Raw genomic sequence first — 25,595 nt, forward strand, 5'->3', positions numbered from 1 at the left:
CTTCAATGATTTCAACAAGACAGAACTCAGCACAAACTTATATAACCAGTTGTAATATATTTTGGGGGAAAATGTTGTCACAACCCCCGTTTAACAAAAGACATACTTTTTTCATCTCAAAGGTGGGAAACACCTTGAGTACAGCAGTTATACCTAAGGTATACACAAATATGACAACAAGCTTAAATAAGATCAATAAAACGGAACACAACATGACCAAAAATAATAATAACAAGATAAAAATTAACCTGGCATCAGTATAAATACAATAAAGTTGAATAATTGTGAATATTAAATATCGATCAAACAAAACTGGATTTAAAATGGCCTGCAGAATGTAGTTAAAACAACTATCAGATGCTCAGTATAATCCGGTCTCTAAGTGATGACATGAAACCTGCTTCCAGGCCTAAACTACTAAGGCTGTTGTGTTTTTAACATGGTTTAATGCTTTGCATCTTGTTCTATTTAATCTCAACAAGCCCCTAAAAACAGTCAGTGATCACTGTCGGCCTCTCTCGGTTTTTACTACATGCTATTCATTCATTTTTCCACGTTAACTTGTGGAAAAAAGTTAGTGTTCATCCTCCAGCTTCACTGTTTTTATGTTATGCTAACATAGCTATGTCGCTAGCGATCGTGTAGTACATCATTGTATACCAGCTAGCCCAACTTCAGTAACCCTACAAAGCGTCACTGCAGTTTAGTCTTCATTTATGTTCTCTGTGATAGCAGAGCTGTACGTTTTAATTTTTTCAGAAACCCCTCAGTCAGAACATGATATATCATGTTTAGGTGAAAACTAGCGAGCTAACTTCCTGCTAACTTCTACCGCTGTTAAATTTAATAAGTTCTCTTTTCATGGATGGCTGGGAAAAGTACAGACATTCTGTACTTATGTAGAAGTATAGATACTACTGTTAAAAATACTCTACTAAAAGTTGAAGTACTGATTCAAGTTCTTTACTCAAGTAAAAAAGTACTTGAGTACTCGCAGTGATAAAACAATAACTACCCCCAACAGCGTTAAAGCAAAAGTAATGAGTAATGAGTTGAAAGTACAGATATTTGTTTAAAATGTAGGGAGCAAGAGGAATAAGTTGACAAAAAAAACTTCTCAAGTTAAATACAGATACCAAAAAATTGCACTTAAGTACAGTAACAAAGTATTTGTACTTTGTTACTTTCCACCCTGGTAATGAACAATGCAGTGCAATAAAAATGCTGAGTGTGTGTCACAATTTGTGACGTTGCCCTGCTGAAAAAACCCCAAATCAATCCAATAGATATTCAAAGCATAGAAGATACACGAAGCTTCATAATGTTGTTGTTCTCTTTTTTTGGCACACTTGAATGTGCTGGATTTTCTCACGGTTTATGAGTCAAAGGCAGTCAGCCACATGACATAAGTTTTCTAGTCCACTGACAGCATTCACATCATGCTCCCGTTCTATTAACTCGGTTAGCATTTAGATCAATAAATCAACAAAGTGCAATTAAATTACTTTATCCCATTTCTTTCCCTCGTCTCTGCATTTCCCTCTGAATCCCCTCCCTCTCTCTTTGCTGCTTCCTGAAGGTTAGATAACCTTTGCATCCATGAGCCATGGTTAAAAGTCTTGGGGTCAGGGACCAGGAAAGCGACCAGGAGCACCTAACCTTCAGATGCACTGTCTGTGGCCTTTTAGTGCACCCTGAGGTGAAAGCGAGGACGGAGCGCCTTGGTTCACCGAAGAGCTGTGACCCTGCTGAAGGGACCAGAAGTAATGAAAGCGCAAAGAAACTTTGTGAGCTGATACAGAACTCTTGGATGGATGGGTAGATGGGTGGGTGGATGGATCTGTCAGGTGAATAGACAGCTCTGAAAAAATGGGACTAAAGGAAAGAACCACATGACAACAGTGACGCAAACTGTGGGGGACAAAGAGAATTTGGAAAGTCTTTGATGCCCAAACCCTGTTCCGGTGAATTCTCGTGCACACCTGCAGTAAATTCAGTGATCAATAATTTTTATTTTATTATCACCTTAAATTATGTTGCCAGAACAGCGCTGGTCAGCTGTGCGTGGTTCTCATAGACGTGAGTTTGCACTATGTTCTGCTCTATGTATCTCCAATACAAAAACACATGCTTTGAGTTCTCTTTTTACCTTTTTTTTTTTTTTTTTTTAAGTTTTCTGTTTTAATGAAAGAAAGAAAGCAAGGAGGACACATGCATAGACTCAGGGTGAGAGAAAAACTGTTACTTTCCATGCTAGGTTCTCATTTTTTGTGATTTTTCTTTCTTTTTTTAAGTACAGCTAGTTTTTGGTAGATCTGGTAGCTTTGTTAACCCGTAGAGATGTCACTTGTGGCTTTAGTGGGAAAGTTTGGACTGTACATGAGTCACTGAAGCAAAAAGAATTGCCTGCTCATTATTTTACTGTGACAAGACATCCAGGGGAACATTGTGTCCATTAAGCAAAGAATGAGTGCTGATGATTTTAGCTCTGAGGAGATACAAGTTTGTGGGTGGAAGTCAGCTTAGTGGCTATGACAGTTAAAGTAGCTATGCTAACTGCAGGCAGTTTTTGTTTTGTCGGTGTCTCAGTTAAGTCTCAACTTGACTTTTTCTTCCCCTTTTTAAAAGCAGTGGCCTCTGTTCTTTAGCTTCAGTTTGAATGCAAAATCCCTAAATGTCAAACACAAAAACCAAAATTAAAGAAATGGATATGACTGACAGCTGATATTTTTTAACGAGTATTATATTATTGTATTACCTAAATGCGGGATCATACCTGAAGCCACATTTGTGAACTTACACTATGCTGTTTCTACTCTTCTAAGGTAAGTGAAAATGACATGATGAAAGTATGCAGTGCATCTGGTATTGTATCAGAGAACATTTAATCAATACAACAATACTTTGCATACTGGCTAACACTTTTTATTTTTTTATTGTTATGAGATCAATATTTTACTTTTGATGTTACTGATTTTATTTTATTATTTTGTTTTTTGCAAATATTAATATACAACATATACAGGCTATAACAGATGAATGAAAATTAAAGGAGAGACCTGAATCCTTAATCTTTAGTCCACTTGGAAGGAAGTTTTGAGTCAGTGACTTTTAGTTGTGACATAGTATCTTGGTGGAATATAAATATAAATGAAATAGCAAAGGGGGGGTTAGGGCTTGAATATCATCCAAGCCCATAACATCCAAGCCACGAAACCATAAATGTTGTTGAATGACATTTTGAGAGCTGTTTAAACCTTTGATTCTTACAATGTGTGTGTGTTTACACTCATTATCCACTGTATAAGGGACCAGTGTTTAGCTGCTCCTTTAAACAAACATCAGAGCCGCCAATCACATGGCAATATGGCATGCATTCTTGTACGGAAACAAGTCAAGACAACCTGCTGAAGTTTCACTCAAGCATCACAATTGGGGAGGGGGGATTTAAGTGACTTTGAACATGGTATGGTTGATGGTGCCAGATCAGGCTCGTCAAAGTATTTCAGAAACTGCTTGGATTTTCCCAGTAAACATTTCTAAGGTTTACAGAGAATATTTCAGAAAATATGAAGTAATAGTTGATGCTCGAGGTCATTACTGAGTAGCAGCTCAAATAACAACATTTTTACAAGTAAGGCACGCAGAAGAGCATCAACATGTTGAACCTTGAAACGATGGCAGAAGACTACACCACTCTTGCTAGATAAAAACAGAAAAGTGAGGCTACAGTTCATATGGGTTCACTTGGATAACAGAAAATTGGAAAAAGGATCTAACGAGTCTTGGTATCTGCTGCAACATTCAACGTTAGGGTCAGAATTTGGAGCAGACAAGAAATTATAAATTCATCCTACCTTCTATTGGTGGTGCAGCATGGTGATGTGGGGGTATGACCACAGTGTATACATCTACTGATTGCTGCTTCCAGCAGGATAACCAACAATGCCACAAAGCTCAGATGATCTTAAACTGGTTTGTTGAACATGCCAATGAGTTCACTGTACTCAAATGGTCTTGATAGTCACATTTGGGATGTGGTGGAACATTAGATACTTATCATGAATGTGCAGCCAACAAATCTGCAGCAACTCTGTGATGCATGACCATGTCAATATGGACCAAAACACTGAGGAATGTTTTTCAGCATCTTGACATGAAGAATTAAAGCATTTCCAAATTCAACACAAGACTAGTTTTATAACTTTGCAATGTCAAATAATGACCACAAGAGGGGGCTGTCAGACTTAGAGCTCTGAAAACTGCACCTCTTTCCCTGCTGATCAACAGGTGACAGCAAATTTAAAATAATGTTAACGTTTAATCCCAATCTTTTGGGATAAATTAAGTATATTTTACCATTTCTTGCAATGTGCCTTTAGGCACAGAAGTGAGCATGAACTTACAGGAGTGTAGTATTCTTTGTTTGTAGATCTTAAAAATTTGCCAAATTTTTTTTTATTTTAAAATACGAGTGTTCTTGTTGTATGTTGAAAGTAGGAATCTGTCGAGATACTAATTCGTGAGGGAGGCGTATACTTCTGGATACATGAGAAAGCAGGATTAGATACAAAAACCAAAACCCCACCACTACAGTTTGATAGTGTATACTGTCTCATGTGAAAGCAAAGTTGCATTTACTCATGCTGAAAAAGTATGATGAGATACTTGAGTAACCTCAAGTAACCTTTTAATACATTTGGAGAACATAAAGAAACACGAAATGCTGGTTTTGCATTCACAGCAACTTGTACACCTTTTCTCATAAATCAGGAGTACTGGCTACAGTTCCCGCAAACACTTTGCGACATACCAGTGGCATTGTTTTCCATTGGGTGTGCATACACATCATCTGACAAGGGGATGCTTGCTTTGACACTTTGCAGTAAAAACAAAACAACCCTGAAAGAGCTCTGTTGTTCCAGCAGCTGTGACCTATGAGATGTGGTGGAAAGACAGGACATGTCGTATAAAATGTAAAAGTGAATGCGTTGGGGGTTTTTTTTACTCCAAAAATAAAATATGAACACTGCACATATGTTGGCATCTAAATTAAAAACACAAACTCAGATTTTTTTTTAATATAAATTTTATCAAAATTTGTGCTTACCCAGAAATGTTGAGACAAAAAACATGGTCATTTATCATTTAACAATAAGGAGGCAGTGGGTGTTTTTTTCTTTTTTCAAGTGTAACAGATTGTCTCCTTTCACTGTTGTTAGAAGCATGACAACCCTCAATTATCTGACCAAGACCTTTGAGTCACTGTGATAGATCAACACTTCAAAAATGCTTGTGCTTTAAATCAGAAGGACTTACGCCCCTTCCTTTTTCTGCATACATCACATAGTGCTAAGTCAAGGACAAATACTGACTGGATAGCAATTGCAAAAGCCTGAGAATTACCAAGACCTGAAATCACACAAAAACGTTACATAAACAAGAATGAAATGAGGTTAAAAATCATATTTCACTTTGACAATATGACTAAAATACTTAACACAGAAGCACTAGATGTCATGCATTAAGTACCAAAAAGGATTTCGTAGTGCAAGTATGCAATATTGTGCTATTACATACTGTTTCAGCATGAGTACATGCACATTTACAGTATGCTTGTTCTAACACAGTGGTCCCTTTTCAACGTTTTAATAGCATATTTCATGACATAAGTTACAAGATATAACTTCATAACGAAAGTGAGCACAGAAAACAGTTTAAAAAACAATAATCAAGGGCTGCATGTGATGCTACATAAACAAAGAGATGCTTAGCTTACAGGATATACCATTTGAAATGAAAACCTCATAAAAATGTTAAATTAGTCAAATAAGTGCTAAAGAATAATTTCCCTTGACAAAAAACAAAATACAATAAAGTCCAACATTGTCTTTATGTCACTAAAGGTCAGATTGTGATATACCTCACAGGATTATTAAGAATGACATTAAGTATTCATAACTGAAATATCCTTTTATGCAAGTAGCTGGCTGAAAATGAATCCTCTTGATTTAGACCGTTGTTTTCAGTTTATTACTTCTTTTTTTCATCGCGTCCAATTACTTTGCGTATCCAGGAGCTAAATGCGGAGACTTTGGTGTAGACACCAGGGGACTGCTGTGTCCTGCAGGCCTGACCCCAGGATGTGACCCCGTAAACAACCCAACCCCCTCCTGGGCGCTCACACACCAATGGACCTCCACTGTCTCCACGGCAACTGTCCACACGCCTTTCTGAGTGGATGCTGCCGGCACAGAGCATGCGGCTTGTGAAGGCTGTGTGAAAATGCTCCTGGCAATGGCGGCGTGGAAACAGAGACAGAGGAGCCTGCTGCAAGGTCTTGGAGTATGAACGGCCTGGAAAAGGAGAGAGCAGAGAACAGCAGGTTTCAAAGGTGCGCCTGAATTTATGCTCCAAAGAAAGAGAACAAGGTTTCAATGGGCAGCAGGAGGAAAAACTGCACTTTCTTCTGCATCTTCGGCAACATCAGCATCTCATGGCTCTCAGACACAGATCCAGCATTTAACTCTGACTGACAGCAGCTGCTACATGCTGTATGATGTGTGGGTTGTGAGATTAAATTTGGGTAGATTGTGTGTGCGATCATGATTGGATTTCAAGGAAAGTGAGGCAAACATACAAAAACGATGTGTTTATGACAATTATTCACAGTGAATTCTCATTTAGTGCCATCATCAAGAATTTCTGTTTATCCCTCAACTTAGATACAAAACATGACCTAGAACACATGACTGCATGTGGTTAGTGCAAAACGTAAATATAAAGTTAGCATGGCTCAACATGATGTTGAGCTGTTAAATGTTTACTCCGTTGAGTAATATTATCACATGGTAGCATGCTGATTTTAAACATTTAGCTCACAGTGCCAGACAGCCTTTAATCCTTGTGGTTATGAAGCAGTGTTTCACACGAGTATCACTTTTGCCAGTCAAGTTTAAATTTCTGAAACTTGACTGGCCAGTATGAAGGGGAACTGGGAGACAAGTCAGTTTCGAGCTTTGTGGCTTTCTTTATTCCACATGGTTCCCACACTGCGTCTCTTTTTAAAAAAAAAAAAAACAGCCTTTTTACACCTATTACAGCATACATAGCCTCCTAAAGGCCAAACAACAAGCAGCAACCCATTTTTGCATTGAAGCAAAAAGAACTGCGACCACAGCAACCCGTGGATTTCTACAATTGTGTCGCTGGGACAAACAACCAAACTAATGGACTGGTTCTTATATACCGCTTTTCTATTCTTCTGAGCACTCAAAGCGCTTCACCCATTCACACCCATTCGCACAAGCACATTTTTCCTAGGTGCTTTCTAACTGACATTCACACACATTCATACTCCGATGAACCTGCTCTACCACCTGAGCTACAGCCACCCCGAGCTCTGCAGCTCAGAGCTCTGGAGTTGTGAGTGGTTTCTTTCTCTGATGCTCTCCAATGCCACATAGTACTGCCAACTATCCAAGGCAGCTTAGGATGGCAGACGTGTAAAATTTGCTTGCGTGTGTGATATCAGAGGGGCACTAACAGCTGTACTGAGCACACATGTCCTCACACCCTCTGAATAGCCTGCATTGCCTCACTTAAATAAGCTAATAAAAACGCTCTTTTCCACAAACATCAATGTTCTATCACATGTACAGTCCACTACTTAGAATCCATGTGTGAAACACGCTCGGATCTTAGGGAGTGTGTGTTCTAGCTTGACCGTGTCCTGTGTTCTTTTGACTCACTGTGATTAATGACATCAGCGTGTAATTTAAAAATCACTAACAGATGTGCATGTGCGCATATGGTCAGGTGTATGGACAGAGACAGAAAATGAAGTCAAACAAGTACAATTTACAGCACTGATGACGGACTCGTCTTTACTTCATCTGGCTTTGCAGGTGACCTTTAAAAACACATTCAATTGAGAATAGAATTTTTTTGCTCTTTGGAGAATCACCCTTAACTGAATACAGAAACAACCCTTTGGGTGCACTTGTTTCCCTTTATCGCCTTACTGCTGAGAGTTTTTTTTTTTTAACACTGAGGGGCATCTGGAGGTCTCTGTTAGTTTTTAAATACGTTTTTTTGACAGCAGAAGTAATTGTGACAAACTATTTTCAGTTAACAATTAACATGGAACTGAAAACGTGCAAATGTGAGATTCTTGTGAAATCTATGTTGGCCTTGAGAGGTGAAAAGCACTACAATGTAAGAAAACACAAGCAAATAGAATAAATATTTGCTTGGTTTTTGTTGTGTTTTATAGAAATAAATAACAAAACCATAAAACAAAATGGAGAGGGAGACAATAACGTGATGGACCAGCTCAAAAAGTGGCAAGCTAACAGCAAACACATATCTACAATATGAAATGAAGCATGTGATTAAAACACACATTGCCTCCATCTTTTTCCTCCCTCATATCTCCCACAGATGAATCCTCCGCTTTTTTGAGTGTTTCAAACTTGGTCTGAAAATCTCATCATTTGGTTTTTGTCACTTCCGCAGCTGGTCCATCATGATATCGCCTCCCCAGAAAAACCCTGTTGTGGTTTAAGAGATTTTTTTTCTACTATTGTGATTTATTCAACTTCTGTTGTGTTTTGTGTGCTGTTGCAGCGTTTTTGTATTTGCTGGTGTTATTTTAAGTTGCAGTGCATTTGACCTCTTGGAATCACTACAATACTGTGGCCCTGTGGCGTTAAAGATTTATGAATGAAGATTAAAGGGTATTTTGCATAACGTTGCATAATGTTTTGTGACTTCAGGTTATGCACCCCAGGTTATCCACTCAACACTCAAATACACATACACACCCTCACCTGTGTCGCCCCAGCCGGTAATGTGACAGTTGCTGGCTTGTTTGAGCACTCGCTCTTTCCTCATGGGCAGGCAGGCGGGAAGGACATGACGGCTGAATGACACACACTCTCCCGGCATCTTGTCCACTGCCCCCTGTGACAGATGAACCAGGGCCAGGTCGTAATCATTGCTATGGGTGTGGTAGCTTGGATGGAGCACAATTTGATCGACACCATACTCCTCTTCATATTCCTCAGGGACGAGGGAGTGGTAATCTCCCACTCTAACTTTATACTGCTTGGTGCTGTTTCCATACCTGCAGAGAATTGTAGATATATATGTATATATACATATTATGTATGTATATGTATATCTACCTATCTATCTACACACACACACACATATATATATATATATATATATATATATCATCTATCTATCTATATATATATATATATATATATCATCTATCTATCTATCTATCTATCTATCTATCTATCTATATATATATATATATATATATATATATATATATATATATATATATATATATATATCATATATATATATATATATATATATATATATCATATATATATATATATATATATATATATATATATATATATATATATATATCATATATATCATATATATATATCTATATATAGACACAGTAGTTTTATGAGTTATGGTAGAAAGAGCGTAAAATGCATGCATGCACAAAGCTCACAAAGCTGTACAATCCTCTAAAGTGACTGGCTCTGACTTTCAGGTTTCAGTACAAATACACAATGCTATTCTCTCAGCAACATTCACAAAACATCTGAAAAGTATGTTTAAATGTTGGGAGGAACAATCCAGCACAAAATATTCACGCAAAAATCTCATCTATCTCATAATCACAGCTTTGCACAGATGGAGTGACAGATTTGCTGTCACTCTTGTCTTTAGTCATACTCTGTTTGTTTAGACCAGGGGCAGGCAACTCCAAGCCTCGAGTGCCGGTGTCCTGGAGGTTTTAGATGTGTCCATGATCCATCACAGCTGATTTAAAGGGCTAAATGACTCTCCAGCATTTCTTGAAGTTTTCCAGAGGCCTGGTAATGAACTAATCATTTGATTCAGGTGTGTTAACCCAGGGTGCGATCTAAAACCTGCAGGACACCAGCACTCGAGACCTGGAGTTGCCTACCCCTGGTCTAAACAAACAGAGTATGACTAAAGACAAGAGTGACAGCAAATCTGTCACTCCATCTGTGCAAAGCTGTGATTATCTGACTCATAGCATGACATACCAGCGTTTTTCACACATTCAATTAATTCTTTGGTGTCTGGTGTCTTTGAAATGGAAAGGGAGGGACATAGAAAGGTGCACCAGAGTGCAAAGAAACAGGTAAATGAAGAAGAGTTAAAGAAGGAGCCAAGTCTCCGTGTCTCGTTACATATGGTGCAGTCTTTCCGGAAAGATCGCCTGACCTGGGAATGCTACCGGGTCCCTGGCAGAGCAGAGACACTGCTGACGAGCCTTTTGACTACGTAAATCTTCACAAGCACACAGTCACAAATACAGCTCACATTGACTATTTACATTAAAAAAGTAAATGAAGTGGCACGAGCAACCAGGCTTCCTGCGCTTAAGGCAAAATCTCCAGATTATGATGGATTTTTCACATATTGCTGCTGCTGCTGAAATCTGTGTGTAATATTATTGTTGGCACACCTGCAGCTGTACAGCTACAAGAAAATAATCGGTTTATGTGTTGGCTGCAATAAGATGAGACCATTTTTCATAAACATACTAAGAGAATCAAACAACATGGTCATGCTACTAAAGGTTGAACAGCTGCACTTATTTCATATTTAAGCCATCTGTACTTGTAGGCAAAATCGAGCGAACATAAGTGAATACACCAAGTTGCTCATCTAATTTCTCTGACCTAAAGGGCCGCATAGTATTACGTTGCTTGTTGCTGTGTGTAACTTTGTGCTTGTTTATGTATCACTCTATTTTGGAGTATACTGGATGAAAGGCGACACCGTGAAGTCGGAAGTCTTCACAGCTCTATGTCCTCTGGCTCGCATACAGCAAATTTCTTTTCATAGCTGTCATAACCGAGGCCAACAGCTTGAGGCATTGAAAACCAATATCAGGGAATTAAGCTGATTGACTATCACTATTGAAGTCCTAAATAGCAGAACTGGGTGGCAGTGGCACCGGTGAGACCTGCAGGGCATTTATGGCCTGTAGGTCACACCATAAATGCACAAAGACTCGCAAAGGTTAAACAGCGAGCGCAACACAAAACAGCACAAAAGACTTTCACACCTGTGATGACTTTCACAATGAAAAGTGCCTTCAGGTGACTGCAGTTTAGACTTCATGAAATACAGATAAGCCTTAAAATTGCAGTGAAAACACGTCAAGAAGCTGTACTGTTCAAGGAATAGGCTAATAATGAGATGCTAATATTAGATAAACTTGGCTCTCATTCATCAGTCTTCCATGTTAGCCCCACCTCACAAGTTAAAAGGTGAGTTCCTTTAGGCTGTTTCTTAAGTAGCTCTGGCCCTCTGAATCAATAAAACGGCAGCCACACGAAAACTATGAGAAACGTTCTCTTGCAGCGCAAGAACAATTAAAGCATTATGTTTGAGGATAACTGTCGAAGGTTCCACAAGGCTTACAATGCAGCTTTTGAGCAAGTATAACAGTCGTCAGTTTAATCTTACCCTGGTGATTAACTAATCACCAAGTAATCACTACTACCTAAATCTACCTCCTGTAAGAAAGTATAGTTAATTTGGAGCACTTCCTGTGTATCGTTTCGAAGTAGCTGAAAGTAGCACTTTCACAGAGGAGAGGAGTTCTTGCATATACAGCCTCTGACAGCTAAAGTGGTCTGGAAATGGCTCAGGAAACGGCACTGGGAAAGATTTAGTGAAAGACTTCTTCCTCTCTGAAATGTGGAAACACTTGGATTTATAGTCATGGACCTTCTGGGGTCTTTACGGGGCTGTGGTTCTCCCACTAAACCCCACCAATGGAACTAAAACCCAGTAACAACCAAAATATATTATCAGTAAAATAAAGCCTGACAATCCAACATGTACTGTGTAAACATTTAATGTGGACTATTTGTTTTTCCACTGCCTTCTCTACTGTATGCGTTAGGTGATAGATGTTCGGTTTGTGGCATCATGTGGAGGCCTCTAGTCCAGATGAAGTTGAGTTGAAGCAATTGCCTTTCTTCCTGCCACCTGCACCATAACCACAGCCAAACCAGCACTGAATAATGCTCAAATGTTCAGTTCTCAGCCCTTCATCAGTCTTGTGCATGCGCACACATTGTCGAGCTGCTTTGGGATGAATTCAAATATCCTACTTTATGCAAAACACTTTTAAGACTTAGCAAAATATGTGTAAGCACAATCCACATTTCCACTTCAAAAGTCTAATATGTGCGATATGAAAAAAGCCAGTGTATTTGTGTAATAGCGGATGTGTGTTTTTGACCTTTTGAAGCAGTGTGCCGAAGTGAGGACCCAACAGGTGTCAATGAGAGTTGCTCCACAAACCAACCTCCCATCTACTCGAGATCCTCGCAAACGGATAGCAGCCTGCCATGGCCAGCCACCCCTACAAAGAAAACAGCCAAAGAACTTTAAATTGTATCTTTAGGCACTTTCTTACTAGCAGCTTGTGACAGAAACATCAAATAAACACACACTTTGTATAACTTAAAGGTAAAATTGTATTTTTACAAAAAACAAAGAACTATTGGCTGAAAACGTGGCACATCTTGGCACGGTGTGTGCTCTTAAACAAATTAAGAATACTAGACAAGTGCAGGAAGTTCACCATTAATGAAGGGTGGGATCATCTTAATAGATTATAGAACCAAAAGGCAGCTGACATCCAAAAAAGAGAGGTAGATTTCCCATTTTCTTAGTTAAATAAAATGAAATAAGGGGTGGCTCAATACTGTTTCACAGTGTTGTGTATGGACCTGCTTTGTTTTAAAACATGCGTCCCCACACAATGTATCTTGATGTTTGTCTGCACACACAGTTTTCTTTGCCTATAGCCCTCAGATCAGCTGTTTTCTATCTAAGGTTTGCTTGAAAATGTGGCCATTATTCTTTATTCTAGCTCTCTGACAGGATTTTTCCATGCTGGTATTAATCCCTGCTCTCCCTGCCAACTTACCTCAGAGAGTTTTCTCCTCCTATGATTCTCCTCTGGCGAGTGTGTATGAGCCGCAGACCGCAAATTGAGTCCACAGGATCTGACAGAGACAAAAGAGGGACCAGTGGTTGTGTATATTTGAGAGCCTGTGGGAGGGTGATGATTGCTAAACCATACATCTCAGCTCCAGTGTTGGTTTTATTAAATGTTTAGTCTGGTCAGAAGCATAATTCTTCTTTTCCTACTATAATATGAACCTGAATTCAATTAATAAATAAATAAAGTGATTCCTTTCACTGTTTGTCTATGTGATGTCCAAAACTACATGCAAAACGAGACAAAATACAGTCCTGCATTGGTTATGTGAGAAATGGTAGCATCAGAACATGTGCAGGTAATGGAGAGCATTTTGTGCGTCTGCCCTGACGTGTCACTGACAGGATGAAGCAATAATACTGTAAAACTCTCCATTTTACCATCTGGATACACACAGTCATCGAAGTCCCACACTTTCTGCTTAAACTCTTACGCTGGTCCTTTCTTCAGCCATTTATATCTTTTGAGTTTTCGGGTGTGTATAACATTTTGGACGTGTTTGCTAAACACAGTATAGTTTCCAGATGAATAATAGAAGCTCTATTTGTTTTCAGAGTTATAAAGTGAAAACCAGGTCCTGACTAACTGACTGACCTTTCACCACTTTGTAGCTGGGCTGCGGAGCTCCGTAGTCGCATATGACCCCAGCGTCCTCGCTGTGGCGGCAGTTGTGTGTTCCTGGAACCTCTTTGATACAATCAGCTAAAGAAAGCTCTTCACCAGTGCACTTCACATTGTCCACGTGGATGGGCCCCGTCCCTTCACCGAAGTATGCCATCACGCGGGCCTTTGCCACGCCACTTGAGAGGACAGACGTATACGCATTTCACTACATCGCTTTCTCAGTTATAGAAAACAAACACAAGAACAGGCAGAACTGTCCAAAAAGTAACACATTCTGAGAAACACACGTTCTTTATGATCAGAGGGGAAAAAAAGATCTGTGGCACAAATTAAGTAAAAAAGTAAGTCTTAGTAAAAATATTTAGATAACGTGGGAGATCTGATGGTAGTTCCGAAGAAGAGTTAGTGCCCACCATCAGTGGACCTGACAGATATAAAGTTCTATTATGGCCACAGCAATTTAAAATATATTGATGTAAAATAAAAGAATTATACTAAATATGGAACTGCACTGGAGCTCTGCACTTGTTTTTGCACAAGCAGCAACAATGGAAAACTCTGACAATGACCTTCTGTTGGTATTTGACATGGAGCAAAGTCTGTTGTGTAACATTCTAAGGAAAATTTGAATGTGCGGCGCATGCAGAACAGACGTCTTTTCTTTATCTTTCAGCTGTAACAAGTCAGACAAACTGACTGACGTGAGTGATGAGGCTTTTTTCAAAATTCCATTTACAAATGTCTTTAAATAAGAGTTGAACATTATTTGTTGTTACATAGACCTGTTTAGGTGCGTAAGTGAAGGCGGTGACAACAAATTGGTTTAGATGTTAACATTTGACCTTCTCAGAATGTGACGCAAACTAGGTTGACAAAGGATAGCAAAACTTTGCACCATTATCTCACCCCTGACTTAAATTAGCAAAGAACTAACACACACTGGCCTGTAGGATGAACTTGTGTAGGTACAGACTGTAACTGTGAATTTAATTAAGACTGATAGATAACAGAAAGAGAAGGTCTTATGTTGCATCCCTGGAGTATGTTGGGTGACAGGTCTCGTTATCCACTGGGAACCTTGTGTCTCTTACTTACTCATCTAATGTTGTATCTGTGTGTTCAATAGCTCCCTAGACAATGTATGTAGAAAGTGACCCTCCGAGTTGCTTGGAGCAACGCCTAAAGACTGACATCATGCTGGCTTGGTGTATCTCCGAGGCAACCCGCGGTTAACGTACAACAACAGTTAAAAAAAAGAGCTGCTTTGGCTATAAACCACTCAAGTTGGAAAGGAGGGCCAAGCGTTTTCTCATGAATATCTTTGCTGAGGAGTGATGAGAAAGGAAATAAGACAGTTTGTTATAGTAAAGTTTTCCCTTGTCATCTCATTGTCATTGTTCTTGAAAACAAAAAGGCGTCTCAGAAGAAAATGAAAAGGAGGCCTCTGGACAAGTGCCAGGAAACATATCCGATACTTGAAATGTGACTTTTGCATCATTAGCCTGTGTTTTAAATCGAATGTTTATTTTTGTAAAGGTAACAGAAAGGTCACCATGAAAAGCTCATACCAAAACATCTTAACAACTACAATCAAAGAAAGAAAATTAATAAATAATGAAACGCAGTCATTTTTTATGATTTATAATCCACTGTAGCTTTTTTTTTAAAAACTGTAAATAAACTTGAGCATTTCAGACGTGTGATGAAGGCAACATGGAAGCAGGTAAGGATTGTGAGATGAAGAAATGGGGTGATGGATTTTGCAAACCGAGTAGATTCAGTCTGGATTCACTTAAGTGAGTATAATGTACGAGGAGATCACATTGCATTTCTACAACTTTCAGCTAAGCTTTTCTCAAACACTTCACAGTACCTCTGTTTCAGTGATGCTGATCCTGTCCATAAGTGCTTGCACTTTTTTCTTTTTAACCAGTTTTATTATTTTCTGACATACTGTCAATCAAAGGATTGGTTGGGACATAATGAGCTAGTGAATCAATGCTGTGTGTGTGTGTGTGTGTGTGTGTGTGTGTGTGTGTGTGTGTGTGTGTGTGTGTGTGTGTGTGTGTGTGTGTGTGAAATTAGCCGATTCCAACTTAAATACCTATATCCCAACTGCCTGCAGACAACCTCAGCATCATGATCAGTCCATCCATCATCACAGACAGTCCCCCACTGACCGGACAGATAGAGCTCGACACGCCCTTCTCTAGGGCTCTCTCCTCCTACTAGTCTCACTGGTACACCTGAAGAACACATACACACACAACAGTTTAGGCTGACAGTGCATGAAGATCACATGCTGGCTCAGTTGATTGAAGATGTCTAACACCCAGAGTCTTGAAATGTTCAAAGAAGCAAACATTCCTCTAACAAACCTGATCTGTCTAGGAATAGAAGCATGTGTGTACATGCCCTCTACAAATAAAGTAGCTGGAACACCTGTCTATGTTCTTGCACGAAAACACAGTCTGTGTGTGTGTAGTTGTGTGTGTGTGGTTGTTTATCTTTATCTTTATTGGCTCTCATCTCATTTTTTCACACGCACACACTTTCTCTTGTTCTTTCTTTCAAGTGTTCGCTCACACTGTTAATCAAATCAGTATAAGCTCTACATTGATCTAATAGTTGTGAGCATACAGATGCCCCAAAATGCACACACAAACGCACACACTCACACCAAACACATTTAAGTGTATACTAATGTCTTTCCCGTCTGTAGACATTTTCAGGATCAGTTTACCTTCTTTCTAAGTTTCAGCTAAATCTGATTTTTTTTGTTTTGCCACTGAATCAACATACCTAGATCGAAAGAAGAAAGATTTTCTCATGGAATTTTCTTTCTTTGCGTCCTTCTTTGTTTCTTTAAGAGATCATTTCAGAGATATCATTTTTTTGTGCTTCGTAGTCTAAACATTCCTAAGCAGGGAACCTCAGTATAAAATGATTCTGGCTCTATTACAGTAAATGAAATACCAAAATTTTCTTAATGACTGTGCTTTTGGGACATAGGACATTTAGAAGGGTGAGATTTAGGGGAGGGAGAATTAATTGTGGGAATGTTTACATCTTAGTTGGTGTTGGCAATTAAGGAAATGTTTGTCCATCCTTAGAAACACAAACAGTTCTTCCTGTCTTAACACACACACACACACAAACACACACACACACACAAACACACACAGAATTGTGTTTAATCAACTAGTGAACATTACCTATATAATTTTCTTCAGATTACCCCAGTTTTAATCATAACCTGTATCAAGTGCCAACATTAACATAAAAGGCTTTAGTGTAGATTTTAATGATTTACATCAGTGAGCTCTGTTCAGGAGGGAAGGTCTTTTCAATGTGACTATGTGGAGCCATATTTATATCCCCTCAGCATGAGTAATAAAAGTAAAGATATGCACACACACTACATTACTGCTCTGACACGGCCTTAATGTGATGATCTATCACAACAGAGAGTTAAAGTGAAAGGCTGAGTGCCTGGTTTATCCTGCCTGGCTAGTTACTTTTTTCCCTTTTCCAAAAACAACACAGCCTGATCTGTCTTTGGCATGCCGAGGGATGAAGTGGGGTTTTGCTCACACATGTAAACACTCAAACGCAAACACGTAATCAGACGCGCATACAAATGCTCCACAGTAATAACAGAATTCTTGAGTTGCATTTTTGTGGGGTAAGAGCGTCCCTGAGGCTATTGCCAAACAATGTAAGCCATCTAAACCCACCAAATTAAGCAGCCATTTCATTTTGTATGCGCTCTCTCTACACAAACTTCAAACCTGCCCTCACTCAGGATGTAAAAAACACAGTGTTTTCTGTGTCATGGGCTAGACTTATTAGACTTGTGCACGCGACATTTGCAGAATGATCTGAAACCTGAGACATCTGAGCCATACAGAGATGTATGAAACTTTACCCGCCAGCATCTCTTACCCTTGCAGAACTTTATTGCTGTCTGGAAGCTATAGACATAGATCTTGTGTTATGCGATAGGTTGGCCATACTAGTGCACTGGTGCCTGGCAGATGTGATTGTACCATCAGGACTTATAGGTAAAGGGTCTGTAGTGGAGTCATTTGATCATGATGACTTTACCATGATGCCAAGTTATTAAGGCTGGAAAAACCAACTGACAGCTGTGCTTACTAGAGTTAGCATGGCTTATATCATCCTCTCCCTGTGTCTCTTGAAAAAGGCTGACTTTGTTTTTCTACACACGATGAGGTTTAATTGCCTGCAGGTTGCGGCAGACATGTCAGGAACAGATTTCAGATCAGCTTGCCCTTCCATTATCTGTTTTTATGAAAGGAAAGGCAAATTACAAAGACGTTTTAATCATTTGGCTAAACCCACCAAATTAAACAGCCATTTCTCCCTGATTATAAAGTTGGCCTACAAGTGGAAAGCCAGGATACAAGAGTCCTTCATAATTTGTATTTTTGTTACTAAGAGTAATAATTTTGTCTATTTATTAGTCTCCCTTGTTACATTTGCTTAGCCCACTAATCCTAAAAGGATCTATCAGAATATCTCATGCAGATTATATCTGCCAGGCCCACTGATGGTGGCATCAGTGGGCCTGGCAGATATAAAGTAATATTGTTGTAACAGCAATTTAAAATACATTTATGTAAAATGAAAGAATTATACTAAATATAGTTCCATATTTAGTATAATTCTTTATGTGTGTTTTCTGCACTTTGTTTTTCTGTAAACAGCAACAATGGAAAACTGGCAATGACCTTCTGTTCAGTATTTGAAATGAAGCAAAGCCTGTTGTGTAATTCTAAGGAAATTTTGAATGCGTGGTGCATGCCCAACAGACCAGATTTATTATCTTTGATGTTGATCTTTCAGCTGTAATAGGTCCGAACACCTGACTGACACACAAGTGACATTCTGCTGATGAATGGAAACTAAATTCATTTCTTGGAAAGTACAACAGTTTGATTGACTCCTGGGGAATCCCATTTATGCAATGAGGCGATCTCTACTGGGCCAAGGCCAACCAAACATGAGAGGGGGAAAAACAAAATCCACTGATCAGCAATACTGAAAGTCTTAATATAGACTAAAATCAGTAAAACTGGAGAGCATTAAAATATCATAAGGGGATGTAAAAATACACTTCTTTCTTATGATGAACTACGAGCCCTGAATTATATTTCTGAAAAAAAAGTATGAATGTAAATGTGTGCATAACAACCTCTTTTCCTAAAACATTATCCAGAAAGATTTAGAGATTATGCATGCCTGCACGCCCAATATATGTCCTATGTTGTTATAATAATCCAGCCTAAAGCTTCAACTAGCACTATGCTTCAAAAAAAAACTGTGCCATATATATATAGTCACATACAAGTTGCAGTATACATAACCACATACAAAACCATGCATCTCTCCCATATATAACCTTTTAATGTATTCTCTTACTGATTGGAAGACCCTCTCCATTGTGCTCAGGGTTGCATGCAATGTTAACATCTTCCTGGTGTGTACAGTCGTGGTGCAGCCACTCCCTCCTGTTGCACAGCAATAAACTAGGTTCTTTCCCCGTGCAGCTCACATCATCCAACAGAATAGGACCTAAGCCCACCCCAAAGCGTGGAACTGGAGTATCTGGCACTCCAGGAGAGAGAGTCTCTCCGAACCTGCACATGCAGACACACATCCGCAATCAAACAAACATGTTTAAGTTATTTATGAGCAATGATTTGGAATAAATACAAAGGTGTGTGAACGGGTGGGAAATACTTTACATTACCTGTAGCCAAGCTGTCGGCACACCACTTGCGTGTTTGAGTTTGTCCAGCCGTCGTCACACACCGTTCCCCACTGACCACGGTAGAAGATTTCTAGACGTCCCTCGTGGCTGCCGGCACCCCCAACCAACCTAATAGTACCATCTGGAGAGAAAGTGAGAGAGTGATTGGGGATAAACGGGTCGAGAGAAAGAGAAATCTCCTTTTGAATGTGAATAAATTTCTTCTAGATTTCTTCCAAAAGTCACATATTTTACTTTTATCGTTTTTTTAAGTTTTGCAGGAAATAACGGAGCACAGCAAAGCTATTAACTGCACTGTAAACATTCAGAGTGTAATTACTGATGTTGTAATGAACAAAAAAGCTCTGGTCAATCCTGTCTGAACCAAATGCACCAAGATGTAATTTACCAAAGGTCAGCCTAAGGATTTATTGGTAAGAATTTAAAGTATCATGTCACATTTGACCTTTGACCACTCCTTCAAGGTCAAAAGACTGACTAGATATGAAGGTCAAAGAGTTAATAATGCTATATAGCACTTTTTAAAACTGTTTCTTACTGCCGCTGTAATGACAAAATATACACATATAGCGAATGATATAGTAAGATTACAAAAATCACAATATTTTATTATGACTTTCTCATGTAACTGACAGTAACAGGTTATAATTCTTTAAATACATAACAATTGGAATACATATACAATGGATCTGAAAAAGTTTCTTTTTATGGGGGGGGGGGAACAAAAATCAAAATTATGTCAAGGATATTAAAATGAGTTTCCACAGGGCACTAAAACAGGCCAATTGTTTTTACTACAGACCTCTTCTACTCCCGTAAAGGTAAATACAATCCAGAGGCTGAGCTGCCTTGGTGAAGGTTTGCGCTCTCAGAGTGCTTCTTGTTGTTAATGTTATCAGTTACACCTGTGCTTGATACGTCAAAAATGTGGGAAGAGAGAGCAACAAAAGCAAAAAGCAAAATCTTTAAGGGTCATGGGAACTTCCTGATGTTTCCGGTATAAGGTGAGAAGCTTTGATTTCTATATATATAAACATGTCTGTGTGTATCCCACTTTGATGTCTTTGCTCCTAACAATGATTATTTGGTGATCTACCTGTAAGAGGATTGCAGGAGACCCCTGCATCTTCAGAGTGCAGACAGTTGTGTTCTCCCCATGCACTTTTTGGACATTGCTCCAGAGTGAGCTCATTGCCTGTGCAACGCACCTCGTCCAACCACAAGCGGCCTGAACCCTTGCCAAAATGTGCCTGGCCCCATGCCCTTGCAACGCCACTACAAAGAAAAGGAAAGATGCAGAATTCTAAGACATTTTGGCTCTAGTAATACTAATGCAAAACACATGTGCTCATTGGACATGACGTACAAAATGCAGCGCATACAATACCGTATCCTTTTCTCCTTTAATTTAGAGGATTTACAGAGTGAGCACATTATATGTCATTTTTAATATCGGGACACTGCTTGTCACGCACATCCCTGCAAATGTAAACATTGCGATGTATTTGCTCCCTGTATAGCGCTGCTAAATATGCATATCTCTGTGGTGCTAGAATTCTAGCAGGAACAATGAGCCTGATTCACTGTCTGACCCCCAGATGTTCTTTACTGCTTGCTCCTCTTCCTCTGTGTCTGAATAGAAAGAATACTTGTCATACTTTTGGAGACAGAGGGAGAGAAAGACGGAGGGATACCCGCACAAACTCATCTCCAGCTGCCTTCTGTATCTTTCTGCCACACATTTTTTTCTCACTTCTGTCACACCGGCAGTGTATTTCCTTTATGCTAATTTGAATATGAACATTTGTATCATTGTGTGTGTTTGTGCGTGCGTGTGTGTGTGTGTGTGTGTGTGTGTGTGTGTGTGTGTGTGTGTGTGTGTGTGTGTGTGTGTGTCAATACGACTTAACCTCAGCCCCAGCTGTCGACACACCACCTCTGCGTCACTGTCATCCCATTGGTCATCGCAGATGGAACCCCACTCCCCGGCATGGAGGACCTCAACCCTGCCCTCTGACTTTGACCGGCCTCCCACCAGCCTTATGGGAAGGGACACACCTGCTGAAGTGTGAGCAAGCAAAAAGCACACAGTATGCTGCTTTTTTATTTGTATATTTTTAAAGTATATATTTATTGAAATTTGTAGTTTGTAAGATCATTTGATTTCTTTCAACTTATTCTCACAAACCTCCCATGGCAGATCTATAATTACCTGGCTGCTGGTTGCAGGTAACAGCTGCAACCAGAGAACACTCCTCGCCATTCCAGGTTGCCTTGGGACACTGGAGCAGGTCTGGCTCTTTGCCTTGGCAATGGACTGCTGTCCAGTGGAGCTTGGCTGTGCCTGGACGGAACAGAGGAACTGCTCGAGCGCGACCTGAAAATCTGGAAGAACATCAAAAGGGAAACATGTTAGTTATAGTAATTTGAAAAGCTTTTTAATATTCCAGCTGACACTAACCCATCCACCCCTCCATCCGTTTTCATAATTATGGTCACGGGTTGACTGGAGACTATTCCGACTCACACTTGGCCAGAAACAGTCCATAACAGGGCTACTACACTCTCACATCCTCTCTGCGGCCAATTTAGAAGGAGTCATTAACCTAACATGTCTTTTGAATGTTAAAGGAAACCAGATAACCTGGAAGTAGGTACAGGGAAAACATGCAAGCTCCACACAGCACCATCATGCCACCTGACACTGATCCAAATCTCATTTAATAACAAGAGTTACAAATTACAAGCAGGCAGCTTTATTAACCTGCTAGCAGTAAGCTTGAGCTGTCTGCACATGCATAATCTGTTGCTCTGGGCCAATGCCGTTAGTAGTCCTTACACCCAACAGCTTTCAATAATTAAGCATGTGAAAGTCATCACCAAGCACTCCAAATGACATATGCCTGACATTTGCCCTTCTTCCTTTCTGCTGTGGACTTTCATTGACTCCTGTGTGAGTACAAACACACGCGGGCAAGTGTTCGTATCAGAACGTGTGCCAGCGCTGGTGTTAGTGACAGCATGTGCAATAAGTCAAAGAGTTTCTCTGTTCTCCAGGGAGAGCAGGACAGTTTCTCAACTGACTATGGACTGTGCTGTTATATACAATCTGACTACAGGCTCCCTTGAGAAGCATGACAACATCTCATAATCAAGTCCACGAGACACAGTAAGAGGCACATGTGAAAAACAGAAACAGAGAACGGACGAGTATGCGAGAAACAACGTAAACGGCACGACACTCGAGGTATTTAAGTGCCTCTGGGGAATAGAGGGCTGGAATGTAAGAGTCAAACAAGAAGCGTCGAGCAGAAAAGAGGAGCGTGCCTGAATGAAGCTCTGTTAGCAGTTATGAATTTAACGGCAGATGGTGACAGAACCTGCACCTCTGTCTAAAGACGTATGTGAGAGGGAGGGATAAAATAAATACCGCACATTTAAGCATATGTGTACGTGTTTGTGCTCTCTCTCACCCCTTGCCCAGCTGTCTGCAGACCACTGTAGCATCTTCGTCTCCCCAGTCGTTGCTACAAATGGACCCCCACGTTCCCCCAAGGTACACTTCCACCCTGCCATCTAGCTTGGAGCGGCCACCTTGCAGACGGACAGAGCCTGAGATGGAAAGACGGTTGGAGAAAAGTAGATGTAAAACTGTATGTAATGTGCAAAAGAATCTTTTTGGGGAACACCTGAGTTTAAAGTGTGTGGGGGGGGGGGGGCTAAAACTGGCACAAAGTCAGGAGAGAAAAAGAGACACTATGCGAGCTCTAAAACACACATAGATCACCGGCCATGTTTTCATGTTTTCATGTGTGTTTCACCACATCACACAAAAAAATAAGACAGTAATGTCAAAAAGTGAAATATTAAAGAATGCAAACGATATGTCTGATTGTTTATTTTAAATGTCACACCTTTTGATATTATCTATCTGCACAGCCAGTTCCTTCAAAAGTGGAGAGACGTGTTCTTCCTGTGCTGCCCCACAATGCAATTCATGACCTAAATATTTATAACCCATAAGATCAATATGATATAAGAAGAATAAGATAAATATAAGATGATTACAAAATGTGTTTTTCAGATTCGTTATTTGCAGGTATAGTCGTTCAGTGTGTGAGCATGCATCAGGGTAACCTGATTGCTTTACATTGTAAAGTAAGAAGCTTACAGCGAATGCCTGGGTGCACATCCATGCCAACGCACACTCACACAAATTCATGCCCCTAAATATTCATAGGTGCCTGAGCACCCTATGGCTGTCTTCCATGTGCAATTGTAAACACACTGAATCTGAACACCTGACTTACCGGCATGTAATTGTTAAAACGTTCAATAACTGACACCAAAACTGTAATGTAATACAGCTGCATATGGATTTTTAAAAAAGGAAGAGCTGAAAACACAAATATTTTCATATGAACAATTACATTCACACCCTGGTAAACCAAAGGTATGGCAGGCTTTAATGATTCCATGGGTGGATGCTCTATGACTCAGCTGCACAGTACTGTAAAAACACATGTATCAACAGCTTCTCAGCCCCTATAAAAATGTTCATTCCATTCATGTTGGCCTTTTATCTGCTGTAGCATGTCTTGAATCCTGCTCATCTGGGGATTTCACCTTCTTCTAGGTGTAATATTTGTAGCCACGTTGTACAATTTCGAGGCTGTTAATGCCTATAAAACACAATAAAGCTGCTGCTACTAGGCCTGCGTGTTTACCTTGTTTACAGTCGCAGTACCCCCAGTCTACTCTGCCTCTGTGGTTCCTAAAAAAGCACCAGGGTCGGATTCGGCCGTCCGGGTTGCGACAGTGGTTGTGCTCGCCTATGCCTTTGCCCGGGTACCGTTCGTCGAAGCCGGAGACTTCGGTCCAGTTCATACACCGGGTGCCGGACTCAGTGACGTCTATCGCTCCCCGGTAGAAGCCGTCTTTCCCACGACTCCCGGCACAGTCGGTGAACGGCAGGATGAATGAAGGGACGCTGCTGGCATAACAGCGAGTGCTGATCGCAGCCAAAAGAGCGGCTTTTAAAACAAAAAATGGCACATTCATGTTAGGGCTATGACGGATCCTATCATCAGCTAAGGGTTTCCACGCGTCCAGTCAGCCTCTCGCCCAGCCGTGGGACGAGAGTGAGAACGCTGCGGATCGATGAAACCCCTTTTTCTTTTTTGTATAGGCAAGGCAGTCCTCCAACGAAAATTCAATAACATGGGCTACATGATGGAAGTAATTTTCCTCAGATGACTGATTTGACCAACTGTAGTGTACCTATATTTTCAAATAGGAATGTTTTTTTAGATCTTTTATTTTGGCATTGTGTTATATGTTTCAGTACCCTTTACTACTCATTACCCACTCGACCAAGTAGTTTAGAAATATTCTATAAAATACAATCTACAACTCCTCCTGACGCACAGCATTCAAATGCTCTCAAACATGAGGGCATTTGCTCCAATAACATAAAACATGAAAATGCATGGTATAGACCGTGGTGTTGTTATTTTTATTGCTCGAATTATAAGTATTCAGTCATTTGGAGCCGATTTGTAAGGACTTAATTTGAGGTGCGTTCTTGCAGTTGAGCTATCTGAAGCACTTGCTTTTATCATTTTGCACAATCTTCTCCTTTAAAAATGAATACGCTCCATTGTCTATCGCAACTTGAATCCTTTGTGACTGCAAGAGTTTAAAAACACGAGTTAAAAGATTGTGAAATATAACAAATGCTAAGAATTACTTATCAGTGAACCAGTGCATGAAAACGTATCACCAATAAAGTCAGCGACGAAATCATCGCAGTGAGGTGAGCTGGAATTGCTAAAACATTACATGTCAGTGGTTGGTACGTCTTGGGGTAACGTGAGCGCTCTCTGTTGTGATTGGTGTTTAAATTATTAGTCGGGAACACTCGTGGGATCTGTACGCTGCTGCTTGAAGAGCGAGAAGAACTAACCGTCTCTGATTGGAAGACGACTCATGAGACGTCAGCGATTGTGACATCATCACGCTGCGTCCGTTCAATCACAAAGGCATTCACTCTTTATTTAATACCGGCGTACACCGGCA

General features: G+C 39.9%; 2 protein-coding genes across 5 annotated transcripts in view; one reads left to right on the forward strand and one right to left on the reverse strand.

Annotated features, from left to right (window-relative positions):
* The window catches only part of ndst3 (N-deacetylase/N-sulfotransferase (heparan glucosaminyl) 3), a 49,164-nt gene extending 46,443 nt beyond the window's left edge, over positions 1–2,721 (forward strand). For 2 of the 3 annotated variants that reach the window (XM_080879573.1, XM_080879572.1), the window contains one exon: positions 1,585–2,721. In XM_080879573.1, the coding sequence (XP_080735699.1) occupies positions 1,585–1,614 (30 nt within the window). In that variant the 3' untranslated portion in view covers positions 1,615–2,721. Of the gene's footprint in view, positions 1–1,579 lie in introns of all 3 variants that reach the window. The other variant, XM_080879574.1, reaches the window with a different exon arrangement.
* A 2,387-nt stretch (positions 2,722–5,108) lies between these two features.
* Positions 5,109–25,318, reverse strand: prss12 (serine protease 12). Of its 2 annotated transcripts, none has more exons than XM_080879195.1 (13): positions 24,245–25,318; positions 22,991–23,129; positions 21,730–21,902; positions 21,428–21,575; positions 20,614–20,792; positions 19,497–19,638; positions 19,166–19,383; positions 15,825–15,966; positions 13,691–13,896; positions 13,022–13,100; positions 12,329–12,451; positions 8,832–9,127; positions 5,109–6,356 (listed from the first exon to the last, which is right to left on the reverse strand). In XM_080879195.1, exons 1-13 carry the CDS (start codon positions 24,576–24,578, stop codon positions 6,034–6,036), a joined length of 2,502 nt encoding a protein of 833 aa, XP_080735321.1. In that variant the 5' UTR covers positions 24,579–25,318; the 3' UTR covers positions 5,109–6,033. The 2 variants fall into 2 exon arrangements, with proteins under 2 accessions (XP_080735321.1, XP_080735320.1); XM_080879194.1 differs by having other exon boundaries at positions 21,428–21,578; positions 24,245–25,315.
* Between the last annotated feature and the right edge of the window lie 277 nt (positions 25,319–25,595).

This window comes from Rhamphochromis sp. 'chilingali' (genome assembly GCF_963969265.1).
Source record: "Rhamphochromis sp. 'chilingali' genome assembly, chromosome: 4".
Lineage (NCBI taxonomy): Eukaryota > Metazoa > Chordata > Actinopteri > Cichliformes > Cichlidae > Rhamphochromis > Rhamphochromis sp. 'chilingali'.